Source organism: Diceros bicornis, chromosome 5 (genome assembly GCF_020826845.1).
Source record: "Diceros bicornis minor isolate mBicDic1 chromosome 5, mDicBic1.mat.cur, whole genome shotgun sequence".
NCBI lineage: Eukaryota > Metazoa > Chordata > Mammalia > Perissodactyla > Rhinocerotidae > Diceros > Diceros bicornis.
The window spans coordinates 71,243,180-71,261,345 of NC_080744.1; the positions used below are offsets into that span (position 1 = coordinate 71,243,180).

At 50.1% G+C, this 18,166-nt stretch overlaps 1 protein-coding gene across 5 annotated transcripts in view; it reads right to left on the bottom strand.

The window, feature by feature from the left end:
• The window catches only part of RASGRF1 (Ras protein specific guanine nucleotide releasing factor 1), a 110,615-nt gene continuing 92,449 nt past the window's right edge, over window positions 1–18,166 (bottom strand). For 2 of the 5 annotated variants that reach the window (XM_058542206.1, XM_058542202.1), the window contains 5 exons: window positions 15,459–15,656; window positions 11,261–11,340; window positions 4,625–4,742; window positions 3,538–3,606; window positions 1–502 (listed from right to left, as the gene is read on the bottom strand). In XM_058542206.1, coding sequence (XP_058398189.1) covers window positions 410–502; window positions 3,538–3,606; window positions 4,625–4,742; window positions 11,261–11,340; window positions 15,459–15,656 — 558 coding nt within the window. In that variant the 3' untranslated portion in view covers window positions 1–409. Of the gene's footprint in view, window positions 503–3,537; window positions 3,607–4,624; window positions 4,743–9,119; window positions 9,788–11,260; window positions 11,341–15,458; window positions 15,657–18,166 lie in introns of those variants that run through there. The other 3 variants (XM_058542205.1, XM_058542203.1, XM_058542207.1) reach the window with 3 other exon arrangements.

Genomic DNA, 18,166 nt, shown 5'->3' on the forward strand with positions numbered 1-18,166 from the left:
CCCAGTTATAACGACTACATGGAACATGCTGGGAGGGTGCTTGGGTGGCTGACTCAACCCAGAGGCCTGGGCTGGGGAAGGACAGAAGCAGGACTGGTGCCTAAGAGTCGTGTGTGCATGGGCTCTGCGTTCCCTTCTGAGGAGAGTGAGGGGCTAGGAAGGACGGACCAAGATACAGTTGTTTAAAAGAAACAGGCACGGCAGGAGACGAGGGGTGGGATGGGTGGGCAAAGTCTTAAACGGTGCAGAAATTCATATTCCGTTTCTACAGGAATCTAAGAACAAGAACGGATTTGTATTCTTGGAGAAGCACATCCTAAAGAAGAAAATCCAGAGAAACCAAACGAATATGTACAATATCCTATAGCGTGTGTCCATGGGAGCAGCTGGGGCTGGCCTGGGTCCAGCTTCAGGTGGGGAGTTTTGGTTCTATTCGGAGAGAAGACTCGTAGAGGCTTTCTTCGTCCATTACAAAAGATTGGTCCAGTAAATATTGGGTTACCTGAGGAAAAAAAAGACAATAAGGATGGCAGGGTTATGGACCCCCATAATACTATGACTGTGAACACTGGGCATCTCCCAGGAACCGGGCACTCTTACTGGGGGGGTCAGGTGGGCACATGAGACAAAAATGCATTAATCACTGTTAGTCTTAATATCATTTGTTTTGGTACTATTATTTAATATTGTCTTAATATTTGTCTTAATAGTAATATTAAGTTACATACCGTCAAAATTACCCTTGGCTGCTGTTTCTTTGGTTGAACACAAGATGAGGTATTTGGGCTCATATTTTTTTGTTTTTTTTGGGGAGAAAGATTGGCCCTGAGCTAACATCTGTTGCCAATCTTCCTCTTTTTGCTTGAGGAAGGTTGTCCCTGAGCTAACATCTGTGCCCATCTTTCTCTATTTTGTATATGGGACGACGCCACAGCACGCCACAGCACACCACAGAGCGGTGTGCAGGTCCACGCCCGGGATCCAAACCCTCAAACCCCAGGCCGCTGAAGTAGAGCACGCAAACTTAACCACTACACCACTGGGCCAGCCCTGGGCTCACATTTAATATATATATCTAAAATGTCAATTGTAAAATCTAGGTGGTGGGTGTATGGATGTTAACAATTCTTTCAACATTTCTGTATTTTGGGAAAAATATATTTAAACATTAGCATTCCATAGCACCGACAGATATTCACCCCAAGAGAGGAAAGTGGAAACTGAGGCTGTGTGATCAGTTTTCTTGCCTCACGCAGCGCACTCCAGGGCAAAAATCTTAGAGTGGAGTCAGGAAGATTCACCCGAGTGGCTGAAGTTGTTCTCTTTCCTCCTGCCCACTCCCCCACCTCATTCCCGCCTCCAGTGTTTTGCTGAATTCCTGTGCATCAAATATGCAACGAGAGATCAGAGCCCAAACCTCGCAGGCAGCCCCCAGCTTCAAAAAGACTCTTTCCAAGACTCATTTATTTGTCAGTCATTTGGAACCGAACGTTCATTTTTTTCCCCACAGAAACCCAGAGCAGAAAGAAGAAAAAAATTATATTTCTTATTACATATTTGGGAATCTTCTGATAGCTGCTTGAAAAAAATCAAGTTTTTGTTGCTTGCATTTTGGCTAATTGACTCTCTGATACTGTGAGGGATGGAACCAGCTGTCTAGTAAGCTGATTATTTGTCACAGATAAAATGATTATTATGTCTGATTAATGGCCCACACCCAGCACCTCTAGGAAGCTGACTTTAGATACCACAGTCTAGATTAACACATATCCGCTGATAAAGATGTGGTGATTTTACCGCCATGTGAACTGGACTAGTCTTTTATACCTAGTTAGTAGCTTCACGTGACAGCCCTTTCTAGAGCACGTGAATCTCTACCCTCCCAAACTCGCTGAGAATCAGCAGACTGATTAGTTAGTTTGCTCCGTAATGAGTGTGCTCAAGATCAATTTCCCTAAGAAATTTTGCTTTAGCAGGAGACTGGCAGCAAACACCCCCACTGCAAAGCTGTTCGTGAAAGTACTCTGAAGAGCAGCAAAATTTATTTCTATCACACGTTGGAGCTTGATGGAAAGTTCAAGGAGAAGATACCCAAGGCCTAATACCGTGCCTGGTACATAGTACTTGCTCAATGAATATTTGTTGAATGAGAGAATGAATGGAGAGCAAGGAAAAGGTGGCCCAATTGCTGAACCCACTGATTTTTCTTCTCTAATATGGCGGTCAGATATAAAACAGATTGTGAGTTCACAGAACATGGCAGAAAACAGACAGATTCTTAGAGGGCAAATCTATTCCAAAGAAAAGGAGAAAGGAAAAGCAATAAAAGCTTGATTTTCTGGTGTGCTTTGGGGGTGTGTCTGGAGCTAGATATTTTTGTGAATTACAAGCCAGAAGATTGAGATGCTGGCGGGGAAGCGAGTAGGTCTCTGGGCAGAGAGGAAAGGTCACAGGATTGGGAGGTGAAGAGTCTGGAACAACAAATCTCAGCTATGTTATCTGTAAAATGGGGCCACGACACAGGGTTTGAAGAGTGAAATGAGACTAACATACCAACTGTTCTCCATACAGCCCTGCCATCTTTTAAAAATGGAAATTAATCCAGTTCTGTAAGCTCCTTTCAGGGCTTCCATCTTCCTTAGGACAAGGTCCAGATCCTCCTAGAAGCCCACAGTCTCAGCTGGCTCAGGCCTGTCTGATGCTGCTCTCTGTGGCCACTTGGGGGCTCTGCATTCTCAGATGGGCCCTTCCCGCCTCCTGCAAGCCAGTCCCTCTGCAGGGAAGACGTGCCCCACCCGAGCAGGACCACTCCTCCATGGGTCTTTTCTACAGACAAGCCTCTCTGGCCCCCGAGAGGCACAGCCAGGGACTCACACGCTTCACGGCACTCTCCACGTCCTGGATGTACTGGTGTCTTTTGCCAGCCTTGTCTGTAGCAGTGAAAGACTGAAACTACCTAAATGTCCATCAGTATAGAGGACTGGCTGAATAAATGGATTTCTCTGCAGCTGGAAAGAGGAACGAGGATGCTTCTGCCTCAATAGGAAATGACCTCCGAGATACGTTATTAAGGAAAAAGGAATGATGCTGAGCAACGTATAGTATGCTATGTTACAGTATAAAACGTTTAATTGTGTTTGCATATATACGAGAAATGGGTGACACGGTTGCCTTTGGGAGGGGAACTTGGTGGCGGGGGATACTTTCCACTGTGTGCCCTTTACATCTAGTGATCATTTTACTTTTCAAAAAGATGTTATAAATGCTGCCTCTCTTGCCTTGGGGGAGAACAGACACAATCATCAACCATCCCATGGCGGGTAAAAATCAGGCAGGCGCCCCAAGATCAGCACAAGCCCCCGCGAAGGAGGCAGAACACACCGCTGGGCAGGGGCAGGGAATGGGGGGCTTCCTGAAAGAGCTGGGGGTGCGATGGTGGTGGTTGGGGGGGCAGGGGACTTCAGGGAGGGAGAGTGGTTGAGTGTGGCAGAGCACCTGTGCAAAAGGGGAAGTGACTGTGAAAACGCCCCGGCTTACCTTCGCTTGGTGTTCTATTTTGTAGGCAGTTTGTTGAAACTGGCGAATCTCTCGGATAATATGGGATATCTGCGGGAAGCAAGAGAGTTTAGACGACAGTTTGCCCTCTTGGTGCCACCTCCCACTTTGCAGGGCAGAAGGGGCAGCAACAGCCAGGTCTGAAGTCAGTCTCTTATTTCCCATACACGTCGCCTCCTGGGAAGCCCCACCGGGGCATCATGGTTTTCTTTAAACCAGCAATCTGCTTCCAAGGGTGATGCTTGTCAACAACTGCAGGTTAATTATGCCATGTGATTGAGAGAAAACAAAATATCCAACATCCTATAGCAGCGCCCCACGACTCCACCAAAAGTTAAAGGCATCTGCCATTCTGTAAGTGCCCACCACGTGCGAGGCACCACAGGAAGGGGCTCCCATCCTGTCACCAGGATAGTGCTTCCAACTCGTGTTTGACAGAGAAGCCCTTTCTAGTAAACAGAATCTTAGGTGGAAGCCCATTGTGCAAAACCAGTAAAAGCAGCAGCTCTCTGGCTGGAGTGAGAAGGGGGGAGGAGATGGTTAGAAATCAGACCCCTGGTCGGAGGGGACCCTCATCTCCCCTGCCAGGTCCTAGATTTCTCTGGGATATTTGAAACCTCCTCGCTTGGGAGGTGCTGCATAAGTGATGTTGCTTTGGCCACAGAAAGCAAGTATTCATATGAACAATAATGGATGGGCTGCAAATAGAGACACGGGATTTGGAGTCAGACAGACCTGGCTCTAGACCCGGCTCCGCCCTTTACTTGTGGAATGACCTTGGGCTGGTCATGGACCCCTCCAAGCCTCAGCCTGCTCATCTGTAAGGTGGAGAACACTGAGAGAACTCACTCATCAGACTTTGGGCATTAAAAGAGGAATGCAGGTACGGCTGGCTCAGGGTCTGCCAACTGCTGAGTGCTCATTAATAGGAGCCATGGTTTTTATAGGAGAAATCGGATTCCGGCTTCTCTATCAAGCAGGCTGGGCCTGGTGGGCAGAGCTCGAGTGGGCCCGGGGCTTGGGTCTGGGTTTTGATGTCCCCCGCCCTGCCTTGCCATGGGAAACGCACCATTCTCATCTTGGAGAAGTTGACCAGGCCGTCCTCCGTGTAATTGGGTGTCCCCTCTTCAATGAAGGCCAGGTCGGTGAGGTACATCCCCAGGTAAGGGACACAGGGTGGGTCACAACTTCGAAGCAAACAGCATTAACAAGTTTTTCACTTAAAAACACGAGCCTCTACTAAGAACAGAACACCCCGCATGCACCTTCTGCTTTCTAGAGGCAAACGGATTTCTATTCACCAAGAATAACAGTAGCTCTTGGGCCTACGATTGCCATCTGGGTCTGAGGGTCAGTCCTCTGGGGTGGTGGGGGTGATATGGTGCTGACTGGGGCCTGGGGCTTCTCAATCAATTGTCCCCTCCCTCCCTGGGCCAGAGGGCCCCCTATAGCTCTCTGCTCTCCACCCCAGTCGGAGTCCCTAGGCTCTGCCACCAGCCCTCTCCCAGCCCACCTTTCTCTCTGTCTCTCCATGGGAACTCTCCATCCAAACTCTGTTCTCAATCACCTCCTGGAGGCCTTTGCAGCCCCCACCCCCATTCTGCCAGTCACCGCCAGCCGCCCTATCCAGCCCTCTTGTCTCTTTGTGCTCCCCGAGACTTCTCCTCCGCCTCTCCCTCTCGCCCCACTGGGATCTCCCGCCCACCTGAGCACTGGGGTGCCAGAGCAGGAAAGCTTTGCCCTCTGAGATCACCTTCCTGGAAGCGGCTCCTGGGCAGGGGGTTGGTGACCGCTTCTGTGGTTGGTGACTCTTGGGGGACGGCATTTTTGGGAGATGGAGCCAGGAGTGACGGGCCACGCCTCTCTGATTTGTGGCTCTGAAGCAGGGGTTCCTGTTACTGCTCTATCGAGGCTTGTCCTGGCGCCTCCGGGTGGGGTGCTAGGGAAGGAGCTGATTCTGTGACGGGTCTGGCAGCCACTATATTGTGGCAGAGCTCCACAGAGCTCCCTCAGGGACTCCTCAGACAGTGCTCTGCAGCCTCCTCTCAGCTCAGCACACAGAAGCAGGTGGACTTGCTGCACACACTGCAGGTGACCCTCATTTCTAGCCCATCTCACCTTTGTCTCCTTGTGGCCACTTGGCAATCCTGCCACTCCAGAGGAAGGTGAGGCAGGGCGGATGGCAGAGCAAGAACAGAAACCCGGCACCTGCCCCTCGCCTGTTTGCTGTGCGACCCCAGGCCAGTTCTTTCTCTCTCCGGTCCTCAGTCTCCCCTCGTACAATAGAACCAATGATAGCTAGGACCATTTTAGGGGGTCTGAGAGTTGATGTGAGGTGATGCACAGACACCATATTAAATACCATTGATTCGTGGGTAAGAAACATTTGATTTTGACTTTTTCCCCTAGTGCTCAGGGAGAGGGCTCATTTGGTAGCAGTATGGCTTTGACACTTTTTAACACTTGCCACTGTCCTCCTCCTTTTTCTTTTTAAACAAAGAGCAACAGGTATCAGGATTAGAGTGTTGGCAAACATCAGGATCCGGCCAGAATTTAATAACACCGTTTTGTTTTTGCCGTATTTGTTTATTATGGTAACTTTGTATTTATGGCAAGTACGCTGGTTTCCCATTTACTGTCATGATATAGAGTTTTCCTTCTTATTTAAATTTATTTTGGGGAAAAATGAGTTACTTTAAAGGAGACAAACACAAACACAGTTGGCTCATGGGCTTGGCACAGTCGTGAAGGAGGTGGAGTTTGGGAAACTGTGGACAGGAAAAATGTTTCTTATTCTTTTTTTGTGAGGAAGACCAGCCTTGAGCTAACATCTGATGCCAATCCTCCTCTTTTTTGCTGAGGAAGATTGGCCCTGGACTAACATCCGTGCCCATCTTCCTCTACTTTATGTGGGACGCTGCCACAGCATGGCTTGACAAGCGGTGCGTTGGTGCGTGCCTGGGATCCAAACCTGCGATCCACGGGCCGCCGCAGCGGAGCGCGTGCACTTAACCACTTGTGCCACCGGGCCGGCCCCAGGAGAAATGTTTCTTGAACTGTAGGTGTTGACTCTTTCACGGGTGTTAAAATCAATTTAGTTGACCATATTTAAAAAATTTTTTTCAAAAAAGAAGTAGAATAGAACAGAAAATATCCGAGTTCATTGCATGGACTAAAAGTATACGTTGCTTTGTGAAATTTTTGTTCATGTTATGCATATATGAATTGTTATACAGGGTCACACTGTCAAATATAATTTTTTTACTGTGGGTTGTGATAAAAAAAAAAAGCAAGACTCCTACTGGTCACTGGCAGACCTCTCTGGGTCCTTCCAGCCCGTATAGTCTGATTGTTAGGCGCCTGGCTTTTCATTTCCTTTCCATCACACTTCAAGTCTGAAGCTCATGGATCTGATGGAGAAATAGTTCAAAGATCTGAGAAGTAACTCTGGAACCAGAAGGTGCGGCAGGTTGCTGGCTGGCAGCTTCTGAGAGGTGCTCCCCCCTGGGCCCTGCTGTCTCTGATGGGAGCTAGGTCACCTGAGAGCTTGCAGGACCTCTTATCGCGGAGAGAGAAGGGGAGGCCAAGTGGCTGTGAATGACTGAAGGATGCAGAGTGCTTCTGAAGGTCTCACGGCATCTCGGACTACCCAGACCAGTGAAAAAAATCAGGGGGGGTCCTCTAGGACGGTCACTAGGTGGAATTCCCTGATGTATTTGAGGTTCGTCTCTGAGGTTCGTGATCCAGTTGTGGAAAGGCAATGGATGTGCAATTTAGCCACTTCCAGTGGCACCACCAGCCCCAGTACCAAACTCTGTCCCTACTTACTACCTTCACAGTGAGGGGCCTTGAAGGAGGGGCCTAGGGAATAGCACGCTTAATCAGTTCAACCACACACACACACACACACACACACACACACACACACACACACAGCCAAAACCCAGAGCCATGTTGGTAAATGTATGGGGTTGCCAGAGTGGCCAGCGTGGGGGTGGAGGGGCTGTGGGGGGGCAGGTGTGGTGTAGAGACCACTGGCAGAGGGTCCCAAAAGGGCACCACTGCACCAGGACTGACCCATGCTGGGCATCTGAATGAAAAGGGAAGCCCACTGAGGGCTTCGTGTAGGCAAAATGCCCAACCAGCTCTGAACCTTCCCTGTGGGCGTTATGACCCTTCTCGGGGGGATCCAGCCTTGCCCTGGATCGGGGCCTAGCCAACAGAGCCGATAATGCGGGGCTTCTTCTTTTGGCAGACCCCTCAGATGTCTTTACCTGAGGTTTCAGGGAGCAGAGAGAAAAGTGCCCCACCCTCCAATCTAAAAGCTGTTTCTGGTCTTTTGGGCAGTGCCTGGAGGTGGCACACCAATGCCTGCTGACACCTGGTGTCCAGGCCTTGTCTGTGGTTATTTGGGGCCCCCAAACTTGATGTTTCTCTCTACCAAGAAATTCCTGATGACATCAAGTGGGATAATAGAGATCACGTGGTACCAGCGACCGAAAGTAAGATGCAGCTGCCCGATTAGCTCTCCACCAAACCCCCGGAACTGGGCCAGTGACAAGCAGACGTCACCTCTCCTTGCTCCCTCTCCATGTCCCCTCCCTCCTCTGCCCCAGCTGTGGGACTGACCACTCTCTCTTACATGTCTCTGCTGGCTTTGGTCGGGGATCTCCTCTCCTTCTCAAGGGGGCATAAGGGGCACTTGGGGCTGGGCTGTGTGAGCTGGAACCCCTGTGGTCAGGGCCCAAGGTTCTGGCACATGGTGTGAGGCAATGAGGTACCCAGATTTTGGAAAAAAAAGGGCAATGGGGCAGAAGTCGGGATGGGGCTCAGAGTCCCATCTTGCTTTTGGCCCCCTGGACACAAACTGCTCTGTTGTCTCGTTAGCAGGAGACCAGGCTTTGCTGTGTGGCCACAGGCAGGAAATAAAGATGGAAACAGGTATTTGGAGCCCCTGAAACTCTGGAACTCCAGAACTTCAGCCTTTGGACTCATCATATCCACACAGACGGACGGATTTCACCCCTTTGGAGGGTGTATGGCGATGGCCTGGTGGTCAGCTGGCTGACTCGCTCCTCCATAGCTCTTCCCAGCCTTAATTCAGGGGAGCAGAGCCTCCAATAAAGCCTGTCCCCCGTGTTCCTCTAAAGTGAAGACTTCCTCTTCAAACTAAAGACAAAGGTGCAGATATGCAAATGTGTGCCGGGTTGAGATTAGACAGGGCAGGCAAAACCGGAATCAACCTTCAAGGAGCTGGTGACCAAATTTTACTGCTAAATTTAGTTCTCAGGCAACTTTTGTTACATGGAGCTGTGGGAGGTTCTGCTCACTGGGAGGCTGAGAGGAGGGGACGGTCTCATGACTTCTCATGGGTGTGGCTTTGGGGAATGGGAAGGGGAGATAAGGTCACTCTTGGGGTGCCGCGGCAGGGGACTGAAGGGGGGCACATGGCAAGGGTTGTAGGTGGGTCAGGGGATATTTAAGAGAGGCTGGGGGAAGAGAGGTAGGATGCAGGGTGCAGTCTTGGCTGGTAGCGCTAATAAGGCCATTCGCTAGCCCAGGCGCTGGCCGAAGACAGAATGTTTAATGACTCGCTAAATGGAGGCCTGGGGCTGAAAGGGGCTGAAGACCCACATGGTGAGGCCCATTACGGGCTCCTTGTCTGGGCAGGTCACCAGCTGTGCCCCAGACTGCCACGTTACTCCCTCTGACCACTGTCCCCTGCCTGGTGAGACAGACTCCCAGTGTTCACAGAACGCTGCTCTATGTGAAAATCTTAGTGCCTCTGGAGAAAGCATGCAGAAACCTTTGCCCAAGTTTCCTCAATCTCTCCTTCCTGTGCATGGCTTGGCCTACGTCTCCATAAGGCAAGAACCTGGTTTGCATAAAGGTCTTAGCCCCCAGAATGCTTGAAGGCCCCCTCCGCCCCGAGCGGCAGGGAGCAGAGGCGTCTGGGAGAGGCACTTACACTGGCCCACGGGACACCCGAGAGAGGGAAGACAGTCAGGAGGGGGACTCGGACAGAATGGGGGGCCACGGAGGCAGTGGAGGCGGCGGTGGCGGCGGCGGTGGGCGAGGAAGCCATGTGAAGGAGGCAGATGGAGCGGCACCGGGGGCAGACGGACAAGTTGGTGAATGCACGGGGGGCAGCTCCCCACAAGCACAGGCCACGGGGGCTCCAGGGAGCCCGGGCGGAAGAGACGGCCGGACACACAGATGGTGGAACATCTGTCTGAGGACACAAACAAAGTGGAGATGGTCAAGGCGATGGACACGGAGCTGGCTAGGGACAGACCAAGAACGGCAGGAAGAAAACGAGAAGGGCAGATGAGGCTGGCGGGGGCGTGTGTGTGTGTGTGTGTGTGTGTGTGTGTGTGTATGTGTGGTGTGCCAGAGCAGCTATCAAAGGCTGGAGGTGCTGATTGGTCCCATCCCTGCGTTCTGGGGGGTGGTGAACTCTGGTGGGCCCTGAATCGGTGGTGATCCCGTGGTCCCTCCAGGAAGGAAGGAGAGGCGTTCCTGGGTTCCATAGGGAGCCAGGACCCAGGGGTCTCCTAGGGTCTCTCCAAGATCCAGAAAGGCAGGGAGAGAAAGGATGAGGGCCAGCCCAAAGGGGCATGTCAGGTGCCACAGGGAGCATGGTGGAGACACTACACTTGTCTCATGCCCAAAGGAGGGCAGAGACTAGTGTAGAAACCCCAAGTGCACATCTAATGGGAGTGAAACAAGCCCGCATTTCATGTGTGTGGCTGCAGTGTACAAATGGGCCGAGTCCTTGCTTCCCTGGACCCTTAGGGGAGGCAGCCTCAGCCAGACCACAGAGCCTTGGAGGCCAGCCAGGGCCAAGGCCTGGCTCTGTCCCCATGGCCGCATGTCCTTGGTCCAACCACTAGCTCCTCAGTATCCTTGTCTGTAAAAACAGGATGGGAGAATCTATCTTATAGTGGTGGTTCCCAATGGGGGCGATTTTGTCGCCCAGGGCATATCTGGCGATGTCTGGAGCCATTTCTGGTTGTCATAACTCAGGGTGGGGGGGTGGGGGGGCACTGGCATCTCATGGTAGAGGCCAGGGATGCTGCTAAACATCCTACAGCACACAGGACAGCCCCCCACAACAAAGAATTATCCTGGTCCAACTGACAACAGGCAGAGGTTGGGAAAGTTGACGGGGCTACACACACTGTGGCAGGAAAGCCATAAGCTCTGCAAACTATAAGGGGCAATTATGGGTAAAACTGCATTTCTTTGATTCCAAGATGCCACTGTCTGTAAAACGCACTCTTGTTTTGATCACTGATTATCAAGCCAAAAAAAAGGAAACATAGTCACGTTAAATAAACACGTTGACTTTAAGACATATCCCGACGTCAAAAATATTAAAATGTAAAAACAAAAATGTGTATTTTAGAATCAAAGAATCTGGCACCACTATTACTATCATCACAGCGACTACGCTTCTTGGGACTCCAATGTTCTTCCTGTGCCTCTCCCGGGAAATGCCCCAAAGCCTGGAATTTCTTTGGTAGAGGATGGAGGTCAAAGCTGACCCACCCTGGGGGTCTGGGACATCTAGGGGTCTTGTGGGCAGACAGACGGACAGACAGACAGACAGACCTCCTGCTCCAGCCAGAGGTGGCATGTGAATGCCTCTGCAATGTGGTTCTACAATTTAAAAAATAACGGTGACAAAATGACACAAACTTACTTTTTCAGAGCTTCTCTCAGATTCTTAAATCTGCCCTCTGATGACACAAGCTTTTGGAGCTTATCAATCAAAGCTTTTGTCTAGAAGGAATTAGAAGCATTTACTAGCACACGGCGCACATCAAGGCCCAAGGTTCTGGCCCACATTCCACATGCCGCCCTCCAGGGCTCTGGAACCGCCTTTGCTTTGCCTCTTGATGGGCCAGGCGGATTTGGGGCCTGCCTGGGCCTGGGAGCCTCGCCTCTGAGCTCCTGAGGAGGCAGCCACGGTCCTTGCTTTGTGGGCCCGTGCTCATACACACATCTTTCAGAAACAGGGAAGTGGGGCGTGGGGGGCCTAAGTCAATTTTGGTCCCGGAAACAGTGTGGGATCCTGAGACCTGGTGGTTTAGGATTCGGTGGGTGACTGCCAGCAGTCCACATCCGGAGAAGGGAATGGCCCATGTTTCATTATCATGCTCTTTCTCATGACTTGTCCCCAAAGCATGTGACCATCTTCTTACATCTTCACTTTTATGTATTAGGAACACTACCCAAATTTAAGAATCAAGAAAAAAGATGGCAAATGAACTGATCATCAAGAATAAAAGGCCTTGATGGAGCAGAGGAAACCCCAAGGCCAAGGGTCCCATCTGCCAAATGACCAAGCCAGGCCCGCCCGCACATTAGGCGGGAGCAGTTTCCGTGGCTGGAGTTTGTCTAAAGGGAGCAGGTGTGTGCCGTGGAGAGCGTACTTTCCCTGCGTGGCCTGGGGGAAACCCCTTCACCTCTGCTCCTTCATTTATAAAGTGGTGAGACAGATCAGTGACCTCCTTTCCTGCTCTGGTCCTCAAAATCCAGAATGCGGCCAAGAAACCACGCTGGAAACCAGCTGTGCACCCCGTGACCAGAAGGGCTAGCCAGCCTGGAGGGGACGCTGGCCACAGAAGCCAAGTGCACCCCTAATCTTTGAGCCCGATTTTTATCTGAGAAATCTGGCCACAGGAAATGCTAAAAAGTCTTCATTCTGATGGACAACGAGATCAATGTGCACTCTTCAAGGGGAACAACAGCAGAGCACACTGTTCAGGTCAGTCCCTTATCAGTGAGCAGAAGAAGCACTGTTTGGACTGACCCTGCTCAAAGCAGAAATGCATTCTGGATCTGGTGAGAGACACTTGCCAGGAGAGCACAGGCCACAGCGAGTCAAGGGCAGATGACTCAGCTCTCAGATTCCCAGCAAGGCCTAGATGTCCGGGCCAACCTCCGCCCCAGGGTCTCCACTGCCCTCCTGCAATCAATCTCTTTCCAAAGCTGCACCTCTGCTTCCTCTCCTTTCCCATTCACCTGCAGAGAGATGACCTGATGTGGTGTGAGGCCAGAGGTGGGGACTGAGTGTCCAGAGATCTGGGACCTCACTGGGCTCTGTCACCCACCCTCAGTGTGCCCACGGGCAAGTCACCACTTCTCTCACCTTGCAGGGCCTCAGCTTTCACATCTAGAAGATGGGAGGGCAGGTCCAGGTGGTCCCTAAGGGCAATATCCTAGGTATCCTAGAATTGTAGGTGACACAGATGCTAAATTAGGAGGCCCCGGTGGCCACAGAGCTCCAGGTGAAGTATCACCATGCTTAGAGGCCATGAAAATGCACAGAGGGTATTCTGATGGGTGCGTTTTTTATATACACTTGGGACCAATTTGTGGCCCCAAGCTGGGCACACTTTGATTCTTTCCACATCCCTGTGCTTACTGTCTAGGAAGGAGCTTGTGGCCTGGGCGGCCACTGGATTTTCCCAGCTGCCACTTAGAAAGTATGTTCCAACTTGAAGCAGCTCAAGTATCTTCTAGCCGGGCCAGGAGCTTCCATCCTTTGAGGCTCACTGGGACACTAGGCCCCCAGCATCTTGGGCATCTCTGCTGGAGTATGAACACCAGTGGGCAGAAATATGGGGGCATTAGGAATATGCCATTGAAACCAGAGACCAAGCAAGGAGCCTGCCTTGGAAGTAGTGTTAGGAAGAAAGATGACTATATGGCTTCCTAAATACCATCCCTTCCTGTTCCCCAAACAGAAGACTTCTGGACAGCCAAGGCTGCTCCCTCCCAAAGAGCCCAAAAGGCTTTTGTCTCTATTAAAATGCAGCCATCCTCCAGAGAGGAAACACACAAAACCATGTTAGTCATCCGCGTCATCCTATGGCAGAGCATCATCTGATCCTTTCCTGAAGGAAAGCTTTGTTTTTGAAGAGGATGGGGAGATGGTTGAAAGGAGAAAGGGGAAAGGGAGACCAGAAGGCCCAAACTAAACCTGACCGCTTGACTCTGGTCAGGGGCTGGACTGGACTCGGACATAAGACTATCCTGCTTTGGGCCAGCACGTTTAAGGGAATGATGAAAACTAGCTGCTGAGGCTACAATTCAGGTCCTCTAAGAAATGCTGCCATTTTGGTGGGTCACAAGTATCCATGGGATACTTGCAGAGAGAGAGAGTGAACTGTCCCTGGCTGGTGTTGACCAAGCCATGGCCATGGCCATGGCCACCCAGAAGCTCTGGGAGCCAAGCGCTGTGCAGACATACAACTACAGCCAGCTGAAGGGCTGGGAGAAGCCAGTGGGGTCCAGTCTACCTCGAGGGTGCAGGCCTGGATGTGCTTTCAGAGGCATCCTTGATTTTTGGACTAGGTTAGCTGGCCCCAGGTCTTGAATGACATGCTAGAATGTAGGCCAGGCCCCTGCCTTGACCTCTAACTGCCATCGATTTGCACTTTCCTAAGAGAACAGAAGACTTCAGGATCATCAAGGCGGTTCCTTCCCAATTCCATGACAAGGGTGATGCTGGAGAATGAGGCCAAGAAACTCACAGAGCCCCCGGTGTGATGGGAAAGCAGAGCCTGGTCAGAGGGCCTCTGGAAAAGATGACATCATTCTGATGGCACAGGGCAGGGGAAGAAAGATATTGACATGGAATGGGCCCCTCAGACTCTGCCAATAGCCCTGCCTGAACCTGGACAGGCCAAATCAGCCTGGAGGACTTGGAGGTTCTGCAGCAGCCTTGCTCAGCCCCAGAACTCAGGAGAGTTCACGACATCGTGTGCCACGTGCGGCCAGATGTGCCTGCAGCCCTGCGCTTCTGTGCTCCCAGCCTCTGTTCTTTCCAGGAGCCCACTAACAAGACCGGCATCTTCCAGTCATTGTCCTGACCTTGGCCTCTCTGCGTGCTAAGAGGCAGGAGGCCCAGCCTCATTGGGCTGCAAGTGGTATCCCTGGTGCCCTCTGCAGTCCTGCTGTGCTCTGGGCCTGGGGCACTGGACAGCAGTGGAGGGGCAGCAGAGATGTCCCAGGGCTGTCCTGAGTTTGGCTGCTTATCTAACCAGGAGGGATTTGCAGACCTGCTGCCTGCTTAGGGGGTAGAATCGTGACCTGCCATTGGCATGAGGAGGATAGTGAGGAGCAGGGGATAAAGAGAACAATGAGAGGGACACAGAACGCAAATCCAGAGTGGCTCAGATGAGACAGGCCCCTTGGAGGCCCTGGGCTGCGCACAGCCCACCCAGCTGCTGGACCACAGACACTATTGCCAAGTTCTCGGTGCCTCTGGAGGCTTACCCTGTCCTTTGTGGTGCCTCCAGCCTCCTGCACACCTGCAGGCAGGAGAGCTGCCCCCTGATGACCCCAGTGCAGGGAACCTCATTCCTGAGAAAGAATCCATCTGTGGCTTTTCAGAATTACGTTCTGAATGAATAAAGGTCAAACCCACATTTAAGATCACCAACTCTCCAGTGGGCAACAAGGACCAGCTAACTCTCTGGTGGCCAGAAGCCTGGTGAAATTAGAGTCCTGGGAAGGGACTTGCAGGATCATCTGACCACCATCTCAGCAACCTGCAGATCTGGACGGGGATTCCCACCAGGCCATCACTCTTCTGTCCCAACTCAAGGAAAAGAGTGTTGGGACCAATAATCACGGTCTTATACGTCCCACTTTGGGGTATGAGTTATTCAGGTGGGAATTAAAGTCCCATGAGTCCCAGTGCCACATCTGTGAGCCTGATACCCGGTCCCAGGTGATGCAGGAGAAGAGGTTCTCTGTTTTACCCGGGCATGTTGGCCCTCAGCCCTGACCTGTGCTCACCCATGGATTCCCCATGGCCAGCCCTCTGGTCTCCCCGTCCCAGCCCCAGCCCACCCCAGGCAGGCAATGGTGCCAGCCTCCTGACGCACCTGCTTGGAGACTTTGAGCCACGTCTTCTTCAGCCGGAAGATGGCGCTCCGGTTCATGGACGAGGTGATCTCCAGCACAGCGTTGTAGTTGTGTAAGCAGCGGCATATGTCGGCCACGGCCACCCACTTCTCGATGGCGCTCGCCCTCGCGCTGATGTCCTCGCTGCGGACGATTTCCGAAGCAATCAAGTTACTGATCTTTAAGTCCATAAAAAAAGACAAGAGAAAAGGAAGAGGAATAAGTATTGTAAAGAAGATAAATCACCATTATTTGCAGATAGCATGACTGTCTGTTTGAAAATCCCAAAAGACTGAATTGGAAAACCACTAGAACTAACAGAGCTCAATAGGGTGACTGGCTGAGGACTCAATATACAAAAGCGAAACTTTTTCTCTATATTAGCAATACCAATTAGGAAGTACAATGAGAAAGATATTATGTTCAAAATGACAATGGGAATCAGTAAATCACCTAGGAACTTAAATTAATGAGAACTATGTAAGATGCTACGTGAAAAAAAAGTTACTAAAGGTTATAAAAAGTTTGATAAATGAAGAAAAAGATCAAATTCCCAAATGGGAATGTAAATATGTCATTTTTCAAAACTAATACATGAATTTTGGGGCCGGTCTGGTGGCGCAAGTGGTTAAGTGCACATGTTCCGCTGCGGTGGCCCGGGGTTCGCCGGTTTGGATCCTGGGTACGCACTGATGCACCACTTGGCAAGCCATGCTGTGGCAGCGTCCCATATAAAGTGGAGGAAGATGAGGCACGGATGTTAGCCCAGGGCCAGTCTTCCTCAGCAAAAAAAAAAAAAGAAAAAAAAAGAGGAGGATTGGCAGGTGTTAGCACAGGGCTGATCTTCCTCACACACACACACAAAAAAACTAATACACGAATTTAATGCAATCCAATAAGACATGCAATGGGAGTTTTCTAAAGAACTTGACAAAGTGATTCTACAGTTCACGTGGAAGGATAAAGAGCTAAAAAGAGCCACGCTCTGAGGGGATCTCCCGCCATCCAACTAGAGCTTGGACAGGACACACCTGGAGGCATCACTGGTCTCACATATAAAGTAGCGGGGATCTCCAAGGACTCCTTTCTTCTGCCCCCACAGTAAACAATCACATACACACAAACAAGCCAAATGTGGGTTGAACCTGGAGCAGCCAGGGGGATGGGAAGCTGGGGCCAGAACATCAGGGAGCTAGAACTGCAAGGAGCTGGGGCAGCAGGAAGTGATGCGCTCCCTGTATATTTCTTTCCAATTTCCTATGAATCTATAATTATTTCAGAATAAAAAGTAAAAAAAAAAAAAAAAGGCCACTTATTAAAAAAAAGGTGATATAAGACGACATTATAGATTTCCATTTACAGATGAATAAAAACTGTAGGGGTCTACCACCAAGAAATCTTCTTAAAAACAATTTTTAAAGGACGTACATTAGGAAGAATGGATTGTAAAACTACTTAAGAATGGAAAACTACTGAAGAGAACCAGGAAGAAATGATAACACAAAACAGTACACAGAGTACAACTCTTAATTAAATGAAAGTAGTAGTTAACATGTTTTCCACAAAGAAAACACTGAACTTAAAACAGTTTTACATATAAGTTATATTAATTTTTTAAACGAATAGATTAGTTAAGCCTTCCAGAGAATAGAGAAAAAAAGAATACCTGTCAACTTATTCTATGAAGCCAGTATAATCTTGATTCCAAAACCAGATACACAAAATACAAGAAAATAAAATTATATGCTTATTTGTTTAATATTCCAGGACCATATTTGGTTTGTCCCTGGAATGCAAGAGAATATTAGAGAAAAATCTATAATTGCCCATCCACAGAATAAAGGAGAAAAACCATATGACCATCTCAATCGGTGCACACAAAATATCTGATAAAATTCAATATTCATTTACGGTAAAAACCCGTAGCAAACAAGGAATAGAAAAGAATTTTTTTAATTTGGTAAAGAAACAGACTATCCTAAATGGGGAAATATTAGAAGCTTTCTTTTTAAAACCAAGAACAAGGTCTACTATCGCTATTTCCCTTCAACACCGTCCTAGAGGGCTGGGACTGGAGGCGCCCTCATGCCTTAAATTCTGCTCCCGGGGCACCTCTCCTGCTTCAGCCTAGTTCTAGCCCCAATACTGGAGACCCTGGCCAGTACCACTCAATAAGACAAAGAAATAAAGGCAAAAGGACTGAGAAACAGCAAAAAGAACTGTGCCAGGGAGAGATTAAGAAACACAGTTTCCGGCCATGATGATCACCATCATGGAGGCATGCATTCTGTGTATGTGAAAAAAATGGTGGATTTTAACAAGCATGGCCAAATGCCAAGCAGTGACGAAGGCAGCCCTCCAGAGGGGGATTGCGTGGGTTCAAAGCAGTCTCTCCTGCTGTGTAATGTTGGGGACAACATTTAACCTCCTGGAGCCTTAGTATTTTTATCCGTAAAAGGAGAATAACAGGATTAAAGGAGATGGTGCTTATGAAACACTTAGCATAGCGCCTGGCCCGTGGTACACATTCAGGAAGTGCTCACTTCATAGCCTCGTCTTTGACTTAACTTGAGTTCTGGACACACAATGGGGCAGGGAGGGAGAGGGACTTTTTTTGCTGCCTGGTGCTGTCGTTGGAGTTGTGTGTGAGGTGTGGTGAGACTCAGGCTTGTGCGTGTTTCCTGGGGCC